The sequence below is a fragment of the Seriola aureovittata genome, chromosome 24, assembly GCF_021018895.1.
Source record: "Seriola aureovittata isolate HTS-2021-v1 ecotype China chromosome 24, ASM2101889v1, whole genome shotgun sequence".
Classification (NCBI taxonomy): domain Eukaryota; kingdom Metazoa; phylum Chordata; class Actinopteri; order Carangiformes; family Carangidae; genus Seriola; species Seriola aureovittata.
In genome coordinates this window covers 8242367-8256752 of record NC_079387.1, presented here as the reverse complement: position 1 = coordinate 8256752, position 14386 = coordinate 8242367, and the positions used below count along the sequence as shown (strand labels likewise).

Here is a 14386-nt window from a genome sequence, read left to right as displayed (position 1 = left end):
CTCTCAAGTGCACATAATGGACACACGCGTGCGTACATACACATACACACACACACACACACACACACACACACACACACACACACACACACACACAACACACACACACACACACACACACACACACACACACACACCTTGGCTTGGCTCGGCTGTCATCATCAGCTTGTCAGCGTACCGCACCTGTGAGTGGTAACAAGACCCCGTGGCTCGCAGCGCTCTCATAGCTGCCTGACAGACTCAAGAGATCAATTTCCTCCAGCAGGGAGCATCGAGAACAGAGCTTCAGAGAGAAGCAAACTATAACATATCTTTACGTTTACTTGAAAAACAATCAGCTTCAACACAACATTCAAAAATGATATCAGTGCACACAACAACTAGAAGTGTTTAGCAGTTGGTCTACTATGGGACGGAGGTTGTTTGAGGTTTTTGTAAAGCAACCCCCCATTTCCTCTGCAAACGTGTACATGCACACATTCAGTGGTTAACACCTGTAAACAGTGAGTTATTTGGAATTGTCAAAAAGCAGCAGTCTGACGCCACATTGCACTTAAGGGTAGTAAATGGTGTGAGTTCGCACACACTCACCCACGCTCTGATTCTAACACTGACCTAAAAACTACAGGAGTGCTAGATGTTGTAATGTGTTTACAGGCCTCGACTATGTTAAAAGAATCAAGTATCACTGAGGTCGAGACAAGATTAACGGCGTGTCTACACAAAGCGTCTTCTAGTTTGTCTGTCTCACTGACATGCGATGGAAAAGATTCACTCATATTTCAATCACACAGGCCACATAATAGCTCAGCTGTTGCTGCTCGGCTAGCATGCTGCTACAGCTACATCTTCTGTGTTGACAGTGTAAGGGTCATGCTAGCAAAGGTTTTGCCAGATCTCCAAGGAAAAGTGTACACGACAGTGAGTAGCAGGTCATATCCGGGCCAAAATAAAAATATGAGCACCATATCATTGTTTTCTAAAGCTGAAAGAGGCAACTGGCTTCCCCTCAGACTTCGCTGTCAAAAGAAATCAATTCTAAGATGCGATGCTCCACGTGTGCCAGCGCCTGTCTAAAAATTTACAAAAGGCAAAATCCAATTAAATACATGCCTGGAAGTCTTGTGTATTTCAGTGTTTCACACGTAATGGCACATTTCAGTTCAGTGCAGCCTGTCTTAGTTACAGTCTCTTAACTTCTTATGACATACCTGACGCATCGTTAGGTTTGAGCCATAGAAAGGGGAAATCTGTTTTTAATGGAGCTGAATGGCAGACAGGTTGATCATATCTTTTTCTTCAACAGCTTTGTTCCACATGATCTCACTCCCTCCCCTCACCCCAATCCCCAGCTTGCAACAGAAGGATGACAATGGAGACATATATCGTAATATCGCGCTGGCATCGCCTCTGAACTCTACACTGCTGCCTCGTAAGATGCACACACTAATGTAATGGTTAGCAGTGGTTAGGAGGAAGGACATTAGCAGAACAGGTTTTATATCTTCCGCTTCTTCAAAGCTTCGATTTAAAGTTAGTGTGTGTGTGCTGTACTCTACCATATCATCATTTTTCATAACACCATCTACATCTATGTAGATTTGACTTGTAAATGTCCTCACCTTCCTTCCTCACGATGTCATTTGAATAATGTGAGCCGACTCTCAATGACACTATTCAGGTAGAGGGTTACATGATGTCACTGCTCCTGAAAAAGGAAACGTTGGTTTGCAAATTCTGGCCAGTTAAACTGAAAAAAAAAAAACTGACTCAAACATGGAAATGTATTAGCCTAAAGCCCATTGTATGTAGCTTCCCCATTGTATTAAAGGAACCTCTTAGCATGCATGAAATACATGAAATCTAGCACATACACTATTTCACAGGGAAAAAGCAAAGATTTGTACCAATCTGTGCTGCTTAATCTTTGGTGGGTCATTGGTGGGTCCTCACCCCCATGTTTGAAATCACTGTATTAAAATGAAATTTTAAAAGCTGAACTCATCCATATCTTTTTAATAAAAAATGTATGAAATTAGTAATGTGTAAATGTGAAAGATGTCGCTCATGGCGACACACCCAGACAAAAAGATCACCCGACTGCTAATTATGACCGGCACCAAATTTCAATTCATCACGTGGCCAGAAACTATGCAAATGCTAACGCTAGTGACTGCTAACATTACTCCATGCCTGTTAGATGTGTAAACATGCATGTGTTTGCTAATATGTTCGCTAAATCAACTTTGCGGTGGTAATATGTCAGAGTCAGTTACCTTGTCCTCTGAATCTACCCTTATCATAAAAGTATACGATATCACATGCGTGTGCTGTTAAAGCTCCCACACGTCAACAAGAAGTTCCACATCAAGATAAAAGAGAAGAAAAAAATAGATTCGTTTCATAGCATTAACACATTATGGTGAAGCAACTTAGAAATTAGTCATTTGACAATGTCAATTAATCATTTCACTTTTTATTTACAGACATGTGGGAAAAATAGGTCCCTCAAGGTTTTTTTTTTTTTATTTCTTGGGAGACGCTATCTGGTTTTCACTAGTGTAAGTGACCTAGTTTTATCTGTGATGTCTGCCAACAGTGGCGGCTGAAGGTATACTATATATATATACACTAACGTCTGCTATTCTCTTCATAGAACGTACAGTCTTACTATATAATTCAAAGTCAGTTACTGATTACACACATGCATCCACATGTGTAAGCACCCTCCCAAAACACACACACACCCACATACACATAATTGCCACCATCACACACATCCACACACTAAATGCGATGTGGTATAGTGAGCTGTCAGACCGCACTAATTCCTCTTTTTATGTGTGTCTGTCCTACTGTGTAGCACAGGGATCAGGATTGCCTTTCAGGATAACAACTGAAGCTCTAAGCTCTTAGTGTGTGTGTGTGTGTGTGTGTGTGTGTATGTGTGTGTATCTGGGTGAACAACAATTGGCCGCTAAGCTGTAAAGAGCCTTGCAGCCACGGTGTCGCCAACAAATATCCACTGGCTGTCAGCAACGGACCAACTTTGAGTGTGTGTGTGTGTGTGTGTGTGTGTGCAGATGAGCCAACTTCCTGTGCTAGATTGAAGTTAAGTGCTGCTATTAGACTTAGGCCTCCAGTCGGGCTTTATTGTCTGGGCCAAAGACTCGATTATGCTAACAGAAACACACACGTGTGCAAGAATACACATGCATGTATGAACGTTAGCACACATGCACGCACACAGGTGTTAATGTTCAACATGTGCAAAGACCTGTCTGCGGCCCTTCGTCCTGCACACACACACACACACACACACACACACACACACACACACACACACACACACACACACCACACACACACACACACACACACACACACACACACACACACACACACACACACACACCCTCCATCTCCTTCACACCCACTGTTTATGACAGGTACTCTCTGGTGTCTCTCTTGCTCCCTGCGTCCTTGCCGCTCTAATCTTCCTCCTCAAGGCATAACAGTAGTTCAGCTGTCACAGAGCGAGACCTGCGTTGCATAAGATTTCGATTTCCAACTGTAGGCGCGCCCCGTAATTCACCTTGCAGAGCTGTACTCTCACCCAAAGGTGAGGAGGTGGACGTGTCTCCTAACATGTCTCTAAAACCTGAATATGAAAAAAGCCAAAAATCGTAAAATAAAAAGAGAAATTCCAGATGTTATGTTTAGTCATTAAAGGTAAAAAGACGATGAGGTGGAGTTTTGCTTGTCACTGATTTCATTTACTTAAAAAAAAAAACCCCAAAAAAGCTGCAGTTGTCTTTATGTAATTGGGCTGAACGCATAGTGAAGTGTGACAGTAGCAGAGGACAAGCTCAGTGGAAAGTTAAACCGCATTCAGGTGGGGTGATGCGCTTCAGCTCAGAGCTCGAGATGTGAGTCTCTCTTTCTCAGCCGCCCACATCGGAAAACAAGAAAGTGAAGTTCAGCTTCTGAGAAAACGCTCTCTCTGGTAGAGAAGAGAAAGGTGTGGTGGTGACTTTTTTTTTTTCTTTTGCACCTACAGTACGTTTTGTGGGGGTTTTAACACCATGGCCTCTTTCCATACACGTCAAACGGACTTTTCTGCAACAAGCACGGATCAGTGTGAATTATACCAGTACGAAACTTGATCTTAATTCGACCTATTAAAAGGTTTGGTTTAGAAAGCAGGTGATTTGGGGGCGTGGACTTCTCCAGACACTTCTTAAAAACCCTATCTCAGTTTAGCAATAATAACAGTGTAACTCGAAGAAAGGAGTTTATGCCTTTGTCACTGTCACACAATAAACCACAGGGACAAAGTCCACACGCTTACAGGAAGATGATTTACCACAAAACACAGAAAAAAAAGTTTGATCAGAGGTTAAACCTGATTTTACAGAAACGAGACGTCCTCTCCTTTCCTTCCTTCCTGTATTTTTACTGCGCTCAGATCAGTCAAACCGGTGTGTAAATGCTTGACACCAAATGTAATGCATTTAAATGCAACAGTGATTTGAATTTGCATTAATTGATACTGTTTGTAAATTTGTTATTTGGTAATCCGTCTATAATGTTTCGTATTTCTGAGCCACACAATGTGTTTAACATGCAGAGATTGAGGAAAACTAAACATGCAGCACAGAACTACAGAACTATACCAGTTCCCCTCGTAACATATGATGCACTGTCCAGGTTTAAACCACCTTCTGCTGCCTCAAACTATTCTGGAGGCATGAAGTAACAGTGGAAGTAACCACATTTACCCGTGAGAACTTTTAATTACATGTACTTTAATGTGTCTTACTGTGATTACTTTGATACTTCTTTATCTTTACTTTATATTGCATATATTTTGCCTCGCTGTGTGATATTTCTGCAGCAATGACCTGTTTCCTTCCGTCCAGGGGCCTTTTGGAAATCCATTTTATTCTCTTTATATGTTTTCATAGGGTGGCGCAGACCTCTCTCGCCACCCTCTCCCTCTCTCTCACAGTGCTGTTTGATTGCTTAAGCCTGGCCGTCAGACAGACAGACAATGCGTCCATGAAGAATAGCCTCGCTTCCTTCCTGTCTTCCTGTGCTGCATTCTGCCTTGGTGAGCAGGGTGAATAGGCCGCTCTGCCCCACAGCCGCCATGAACCGCAGGGGCCACGGCGGCTAAAACCAACAAAGAGAGCCGTTCTGGGGCCTTTTTTTTTCCCCAATTCACATCCCCTCCTCCTCCTCCTCCTCCTCCTCCTCCTCCTCCTAGTCTCTGCTGCCAAATCACTGGGACTGCCGGGCGGATAAACAATCTCTCTGCACTCTTGTGTTTCTTGTTTTTTATCCTTTTATGCACCAATTCTTGCTCTTTGCTTGTTTTTCTTTTCTTTTTTTTTTCTTTTAATCATTTTCTGCACTAATTTTTACTTATAACATGTTGCCAACAAACTCTTCCACATAAAGAAAAAACAAAAAAAACTGAAATGACCTGAGAAAATCCAAGTGAGCCATTTTCTTTTCAAGCGTTCTCATATACTTTGTGACATAACTTTTTCCTCATTAGCACGACTGGAAAACTCACGTACTTTTACTTTTAAGCTGCATATTCCAACAGATTACTATTTTTTCTTCGACACATCCATCTGATCGCCCTACCCAACCCCAACAAGACAACCATCTCCCTATGGGAATACCAAGTAGGAGCAGGTAGCTGAGAGGAGCGTTGGGGAGCCAAAATAACCCCCCGACTATTGAAAACAGGATGAATGCATGCCGGGCTGAATACAGGGGTAAACTGTTAGGTCTTTGTCATTCAAAGTGATGCTTTTAACCCTTTGCGGTCCCTCTTCCTAACAACCCCCCCCTCCTCCTCCACACCCACCCTTTCCCTCTTCATTCACAGCTGAGACAATGCGGGAGAGAGGAGGCCTGCGACTGGAAAGATAAAGACTAAACACAAGATCAACTCTCCCTTTTCTGTCTCTAATGGGATTCTGCCCGTTATGTTTCCATCTCCTCTCCTCCTCACCGCTGTAAAATAGGTGAAAGTTGATAATTATGGAAAGAACCCCCCCACCCCTATCCTCTCCGTCAGTCAAACGCTGGGGGATGAATAACAAACAAGTGAGTGCAGGTTGGGCCTCGGCGTGTCAATCACAGCTCTGAATGCATACTGTGTCGCAAACATGTCCGTATGCTGTCAACAAGTGTCAGGGGCTTATGTTTCAGGCTTATGTTTCGCCTGCAGGGATATTCAAAACCAAGGAATTCCTGAACAAAACTTTGATAAAAAAAAAAAAAATGCATGGAGAAAAAAAAGGCTAAGATCTGCAGGATCATGAGGAACGTGTATGAAATGAACTGGGAGTCAAGCCAGATTGTAATAGTAGGTTTACATGAATGCATATCTGCAACAATGCAGGTGGAGTGTTTGATTTATACGATGAAAAAGAAGCCACAGAACCAAATTTTGGAGGTAAAGTAAGTCATTTTCTGGAGTGCACGAGCACATTCCTATACACACAGCTTTACCAGAGCCAGATGTCTCTGTTAAAGAGGGCCCAAAGGTGAACATGAACGCATCCTCGTTTGATCTGTCTAAACATCGTGGAGTGATTCTGCGGCACAGACAAAGTGGCAGAGGAAGGTCGATGACAGCTCTCGTGCAGATGTTCAATTAAAACTGTCCATGCAGACGCTTAAATGAAACCATACATTGATTTAAAAGAGACAATAACAGAGCAGAAAAAATAATCCGTCAGACTTCAAGGTTTAATTTCAAACGTTAATATATTTGTCTTCTAATTCATAGTGAACTATTCATCCAGCTTTGACAGTCCTACAGGTCACCTCTAATCTGCAGTGACTACAGAATAGCCCCAAAAAGAGGTGACACATTTAACAATGCGTTCTCAAAATAAATATTTTTCATTATAAAATAATAAACCTTCAAATAAATATATATTTTTTAACTTTACACTAAGCAATGTTGGAATTAGAAAATATTTTTTTCCATAAAAGGTCACTGTACAATTTACAAGTAGAAGGGATAAGATTTTTCCTTTGTAAATTACATAAAAATGATTGATATACATTCCAGTGAATGTAAAAAAAAAAAAACATTGTATGAATGACGTTTACTGATTCATATAAATGTGAATTTATCGAGGTGCCTCTGGTATGGCAGAAAACTTTTCACAGTTGAAGTATTATTATATGTACAAAAATAAAACATCTGTCAAACTCATTTTCTAATGTACATAGCCTTTGCATTTACTACTTTACATATAGTTAGTAACAGGAGTCTGTTCTTAGAATATAAGTTGTATTAAATGTTAAAAAAAAAAAAAAGGCTATCCATTTGGACTCTCGTAGCAACAACACCATATCTGAGCTCTATCTGGGCAAATTATTCTTCAGGACAAAACAGTAGTTGAATGTGTCTTCATACCTTTAAACATGTGGAGCGCTTATTTTGGTTTACCTTTCAAGTGAAACTTATAACGCTAAGATGAGTGAATGCACCTCCAGCGTGGACCTGGTGGGCATGAATGATGGAAAACACTAACTCAAGCACAACAGCATCATTAGCTTCTTAATCGAACCTTCCCACTACACAGCTACAGGGCCAAGACGTCTATCAGTTCAGTCGACATGGAGTCTTTCCATCCTTCTGCATTTCAGCACACATTAACCATCTCGTCTACGTTTGCTTGCCGTCATCCTCACAGTGGATTGGTTTTGTGTTCTTGCACCGACAGCCGGGTCGTGTGACTCGGTCATAGCAGCTCTGGCACGCGGTGACACATCCTTTAGCCGGGAGGTAGCACAGGATACAGGGGAAGAGCAGGGAGAGGAGGGACACGGTGGTCCAGCGGACGCAGCAGTGAGACTGCGTGCACGAGAAGGGCTTGTCAGCGCACGTGTCCTCGTCGTCGCTGGAGCAGTGGTAGAACAGCCCCTTGACGCAGCAGACGCACGTCCCGTACTCCACCGCGTTCTGCGCCGAGCACACGCACCTCCGGCCGCACATCCAGCAGGAGGGAAGCACCCGCGGGCGACTGCACTCCAAACACTGGCACCGACCACAGTCCTCACACTTGTTTGAGTGTTTCCCGAGATTTTTATGGCCTCCGCTGCCTGGCACTGCCACCACCGCCATGGACTCATCGTTCAGGGGTTTCAACTCTTCTGAATTCAGCTCTGCTCGTTTGGGCTGGGTCCTGATGATCTGGTCGCCCCCTGCTGGGCTGCTGAGGAGCCTCTGGCCCGAAGAAGTGCTCCCCACGCTGGTCCTGATACTACTCTGGGAGTCCTCTACACTGGAGGACCGCAACACACCCTCCCTGGAAGAAATGGATGTATTTGTGTTTCCATGCTGAGTCAATGACTGCAGGTTGCGGAGGTTATTAGGCCTCTCTTCCCGAGTCTCCTGCTGCCCACTTGTCCTTGAACCAGGTGACGACAACAAGTCGTTCTTCTGTTGCCTTTGCTGAGTGGCCGGAGACCTTTGGGCGACTGTGGGCCCTTCTGAATATTCATTACTACTCCCAGTTATCCTAATCTGATCCAGAGATAGCACTGCTAGAGTATGGGGCGGCTGCCCGTTGTTCAGCCCAGTATCTAGCGGACCATTGTGGGTTTGAGGAGGCCATGGTTGCGGTGTCCCTTCGTCATGCGGCGTGCCCGACAAGCTGGTCGATGACGGTGACCGTCCGTGGTGTCCTCCTCCCCCGTCGCTGTCGTTCTGACTTCTGGAATCCATCTCGGGACTGAAGGGCCACTCTGACTGGCATGGGACACATCTGAAGTCCTGTAAAAGAAACACACATTTTATATCCGTCTGTTACCAGCCATGCAAATGATGCCATGCAAATCATAACTGATATCTGTACAAGCACCACTATGGAAATAAGGCCCAACAAACACACACATTGTTGGGGACAGAGATGGGTGCGTTTGATTACGTAGTTCACATAACATTTTAAGCCAGTAGTTGAGGGGTGGTTGGGCCTTTCACTCAAGAAACAGTCAATGTAACTATGGCAACAGGCTTTTTGTGTCCACTATGAACAAAATTTGATTGCACAAAGCTGTTGCAAGTTCCAGATCCAAACTTAATGTTTAAGAACTGTTAAGTTCCTGTTTTGCCACACATACTGTGTGACTCAATGACTAACCAGACTAATATTGATTGATTGACAAAAACCCTCCATAAATAAAGACGTTGGTTTGGACCTCAGAGCTAAAAAGTATTAATTAGTTGATGAACAGAAAATCAATCTGCGTAGCGGCCTCAAAAGTTAAGATGGCGGCCGTGAACTGCAACGTCCCTGGTTCAAGTTTAGTCTGGAACCTTTGCTGCAACTCTCGCCCTCATTTCCTGTCATCTGTCCACCGTCTGTAGCAAAGGCGTAAATACCCTAAAATACTTCAAAATAAATAAATACAGAAAGAAAATATTTTCGTAAATACTGTCTGACTGCCACACTTCTTAAATTAATATATCCTGTTTTGTTTTTTATACCAAACTTAATATTGTTAGATTTTGTGCTTTAATAAACTATGATGGACTTTTTTTCTTTTTTATTATTTTCTGTCATTCTATGGACCAAACGATTAATCGAGGAAACAATCAGATTAGAGCCAAATAAATCAGCCGCTATCTTCTTAATCTAATAATCAAGCCGGTGAGGATGTCATACTTTTTTGTCATACATAATAGTAATGTGAATATTATTGGGTTTTGGATTGTTGGTCAGATAACACAAGACACCTGAAGACTGGGGGACATTATAACAGACATTTTTCTGACATATTATAGACGAAAGGACTAATCAATAAAATAATGAGCAGATTAATCGATAATGGAAATAATTGTTAGTTGCAGCCTTAATGGACACGTGCTTATACTTATAATTTATTACAGCGTGTCGAACAACAGCAAATATATGTCTTCAATTTACAATTTCCTTATATCTTGGAGGAGAGGGTGTGTATGCCGATGTTCAAAGTTAAGTTCATTTCTGTGGGTTTATCGAGGATTTAAGAAAGCAGGGCACTTTACTGAAGACTGATGCGGGTCAAACACAGACATGGGAAAAGATAAAGCACTTGTAAGAGGGAACTACATGGCTTAAAGGAGGGCACTAAATTGCTTTTTGTTAATTACTGGGCAGCCGTCTGATGCAAGACTTCAATACCATGTGTACATTTAAGTTTCTAACCCTGAACAACAATGCTGACCCCTCGTCTATAGGGACTCACATGCCCCAGATCAGTTATTACCTCACAGATTCATTGTATGGAGAGGGTAAGGATTAGCATATTGCACTGTCACTCTGCATTAAGCTAACATATTCAAATGCACAGCCTTGTTTTCACTAACATATCACACCAAAGTAAAGAAACTGACAGTGGTGGCCTTAATTCTCCTTCCTTGCGCTAATTAGCTTTCAAATGCCTTCTTTGGAGGGGGGGTAGGGGGTGGGGGGGTGAGGCCCCCCTTTCAATGACAATACAGGAAGGGCTTTTGTTTGTTGCATGACAAATGGCCTGCGGCAACCTTACCCCATTCTAACACATTTACATTGTGACACTCTTGAAAAGAAGATGAGTGACAAGATTAAAAAGTTTGGAGCATGAAAGAGCCCATGTAAACCGTGAGTGATGTGCTCAAGGGTGGTGATGGTGGGAGTGAAGCACTGCTCTGTGAGCATGCATGAGGGTTCTTTGGGATTTATGAGCTTTCTGCTCCACATGAAGGGCTTGCAAGGCACACTCAAATTTTAATCTAGATGGAAGGGGTGGGGGTGCACAGCCCCTCATCTCCTTATAGGACCTGTGTGCAAGCCATGTTGGCCACAGTGAGTGGGTGGCTGAGGTGTGAGGGCTGATGGGAGTAAACTGGAGCAAGCTGATGGCATCCGCTCTTAAAAATGACAGTTCAAGACTAAAGTTCTGCATGGGGAAAACTGACAAATGACAAGGCTGCAGCCAAATATTAACACAATATGCTGGGCTAAATATAGAAATCCTGTGAGTAATATTGTTCCTGATACACACAACTGATGAGTTAAGTGTTTTCCACTAGTGTTAGAGTCATAAAAGCTCAGCAGATACACAGTGTGCTCAGGGGGAGGAAACGCAAGACTACACTTTCTGTGGACGCACATATGAGCAAACACATGTTCCAGCTTAGACACTACTTACCTAATAAAGCAGACAGCGGCAGCGTTATCAACAATTAAGTTAGACATTAGACTCAGTCCAGGGAAAGACACAGGCTGAATATTAGATAGTGCGAAAAACACCTGTCTTCCTTAGCGGAAAAATGCACTAAGTCAAAAATGGCCACGGATAAGAAGTTCAAACTTGTCAAAGTTACGACAGCCCTTTCTAGTAAAACCATAACATATGTAAAGCCTATAGTGAGCTAAAGGAAGCGGGGGGGAGATGGGAACAGGTTACACATGATAACAAACAAAAAGTACAATAACACGTGAGTCAAGAAACAAGTGTTGTTTTGAAAATGAGTCTTCAACTGTTTGTAGTTTACAAAAGGCGACACTTACCGTGCTTCCGACACTTCAGCCCCCGTTTAGGTGAAATATATCCAATTTGGGCGAGAGTTTATTCCCTACATCAGCAGTTCAGTCGGGGAAGCCGTCGTTAAAATCCATTGAGAAAGTTTCCGAGTGGAGCGCATTTTCATTAAAAGCAGCGCTAAGACGTAAATCCCGTGTTTTGCGCAAGAGCACGAGGCAAAAACTTTCAGTCAGTCACCGCCGGAGGGTAAACTTAGCTTGACTCCACTTTTCCTGCAACAAGGAGAAGAAGAAGAAGAAGAAGAAGAAGAAAAAAAAAGAAAGAAAGAAAGAGAAGCGAGCGACAAAAAACTCCAGCTCCGAAAGTTTTAATTTGGCGTGTTTTATCCGCAAGGCTCTGAGAGGTTGCAAGTACTTTTCCTCGTGTGTGAGTGTTTTTTTCTGCTCTTTCCGGAGAGGAGGTCGGGATTTGGGCTGTAAATGGCGTCAAGCTGAAGGGGGGAACAGAGCGCTTGTTGTTGCAGCGGATATCTCGCATCCGGTGCTCAGCCATTGGCTGCTAGAGAGCAGCCATTCACACCCAGTCTGATCAATTCTACAGCAGCAGCCAAGCACTGCTGGTCAACTGCTGCCCTCCTGAAGTCTTTAGTTTCTTATCAGAGCTGACCCATTTTTTTCTTCCTACATTACCACTGCTCTGAAATGATCTGTTACAGCAGGTCATGCTGGTGGAGATGGTGGATAGTTCAAGTTTCACACAGGCTGAAAATGAGCAGGTTGTCACCAGATCACTAATGGAAACAATTACTCACTACAAGACTTTTGCAACATCTTCTTCATCTAAATTCATGGAATACATCATATAAAAAAACAAACTAAGTGTCACGAGAAAAGACAAAAATCTAACTCAAATATCTGTGGTTGTATTTTTGTATTGTATTTAACTTTAGTTTTTCCATTTCATGTAACTTTATACTTCCACAAAACTTCAGAGGGACCTATTGTACTTTTTACTCCACTACATTTATCTGACTTAACACAAAATATGTGATAATCCTATAGATCAAACTGCCCAATAACACAGGAAGTAGCTCATATTAGCTGCAGCTTGATAAAATACAATATTTAAATGATTATAATAATCCAGTCATATAATGTGGATGATAACTCATCATCATCATATACTCAATATATTTTTAGTATATTTTGCCAGTCATACTTATGTACTTTTACTTTGAAGGACTTTTACTTATAGAGGATTTTTATTAAAATTGTATCGGAGTATTTGTACATTGCAGTATTGCTACTCTGACTTAAGTGAAGGATGAAAATACTTGCAAACAGACCATTATTTCCCAATACTACTAGTAAAGTATTAAACATTAAATAGAAATAACAAAGTACATCAATACAACCACAGATATTTTAATAGGAATTATAGAATTTGTACTTTAATTTTGCCCACATATGATAGAAGAAAATCTTCTTTTTTATTTTTTATTTCTAACATTTCATAGAAAACTATGAACTTTGTTTACTTTTCTTCATTTTTATATTTCATATAACTTTAATTAAGATCTGGATACATACAATTGGAGCAGATAAGTTCAAAACAAAGTGAGTGGTGTTAGTGCAAGGACTGCAGCGTCAGATAACTTCTATCAAAATGAAGTGCACTAGAGTCACACAGGAGACACAGGAGTAGTTTTTTTGCATATTGACTCGCCTTTGACTTAGAGAGAAGCTAGTTAATCATACTGAGCATCCCTGGACACTGTTCATTCTGAACCATTAGAGGCTCTTTGCCAGGCTGATATAGATCTGAAGTTAAATGCAATCCACGGGAAGTGATACAACTAATTAGCAAACCAATACTCTGTTTACTCTCAGCTGTTGTGAATAATTGTGGAGCAGCACTCCCATGTGGACGCTCCCAAACACTGCAGCTTACAATCAATACAGGATAATAGGATTTGACACTTAAAAAGATTTAAAAAAAAAGAAGTCTAAATAAATGATCAGAGCAGCTTAAATGTCGATGACAACCATCTGGGAAGTTTATTAATTATTCTTATAATCAATTTTGATTATCTGAGGCTCTATTTTTGTTATACAGCAATTCACTCCCACATACAGTTTGGCCTGTTATAAAGCAATGTAATAAATAAATACATAAATAAAAACACCAGTGAGGGAACATGAAACAATAGCATGTCAGGATCCAAACACAGAGCTTCACTGAAAACAATGTGAGCTGAGACATCTCTCACCCTCTTTCCTCTATTTTAGTAATAGAGTGTGTGAGCAATTCCAGACAGAATAATTATGAAGTTGGGAGAACCACACCACTGGGAGAGGTCACTTTAATCAACTCAGAGTATGACTTGGCAAATTAACTTGGATCCAGATCAGGAGGCTTTCAGACTTCCCTATTTCTTTTAACAATTTGTCTTCCTTTGTTATTCCTGTCTCCCTGGTTGTTGTTCATTTACCTGCAAAGCTTTTTATTCTTGTTCATAGTGTTGCAATAATTAAAATGTTACATGCTTACAGCAGGAGCATGTTATGGGAAAAGGTTTTGTTGGAGATTTCTTGCACGTAGAGGCAGAAATATAAAAAACAAAACAAAAAACAAGTAATCTTGATGGTAAGCTCAGCAGATATTAACGTATATTTGCTGGCACTGACCGAAGTCCCAGCTCCACACATGTGCAACTCTTTGCCCATTTCTCGATTAGCCGGGAGTTCGGCGGAGTCAGGCACTGCCAAGATGGCAGACGTCTTCTCTGAGCTTCGAGACCGCTCTTCAGAAACCTGTGAGCGACGTCACAGAGGCTACG

General features: G+C 41.9%; 1 protein-coding gene and 1 long non-coding RNA gene across 2 annotated transcripts in view; both read right to left on the bottom strand.

Moving 5' to 3' along the window:
• Positions 1–14386, bottom strand: part of LOC130165662 (uncharacterized) — a 133453-nt gene that overhangs the window by 39559 nt on the left and 79508 nt on the right. The window lies entirely within an intron of this gene.
• On the bottom strand, positions 6754–12538 carry spry2 (sprouty RTK signaling antagonist 2). Its single transcript, XM_056371109.1, has 2 exons — positions 11574–12538; positions 6754–8812 (listed from the first exon to the last, which is right to left on the bottom strand). Exon 2 carries the CDS (start codon positions 8762–8764, stop codon positions 7703–7705), a length of 1062 nt encoding a protein of 353 aa, XP_056227084.1. The 5' UTR covers positions 8765–8812; positions 11574–12538; the 3' UTR covers positions 6754–7702.

Bases quoted from the DNA above. Each gene is read 5' to 3' on its own strand.
- spry2 (XM_056371109.1), bottom strand. From the start codon at position 8,764: ATGGATTCCAGAAGTCAGAACGACAGCGACGGGGGAGGAGGACACCAC.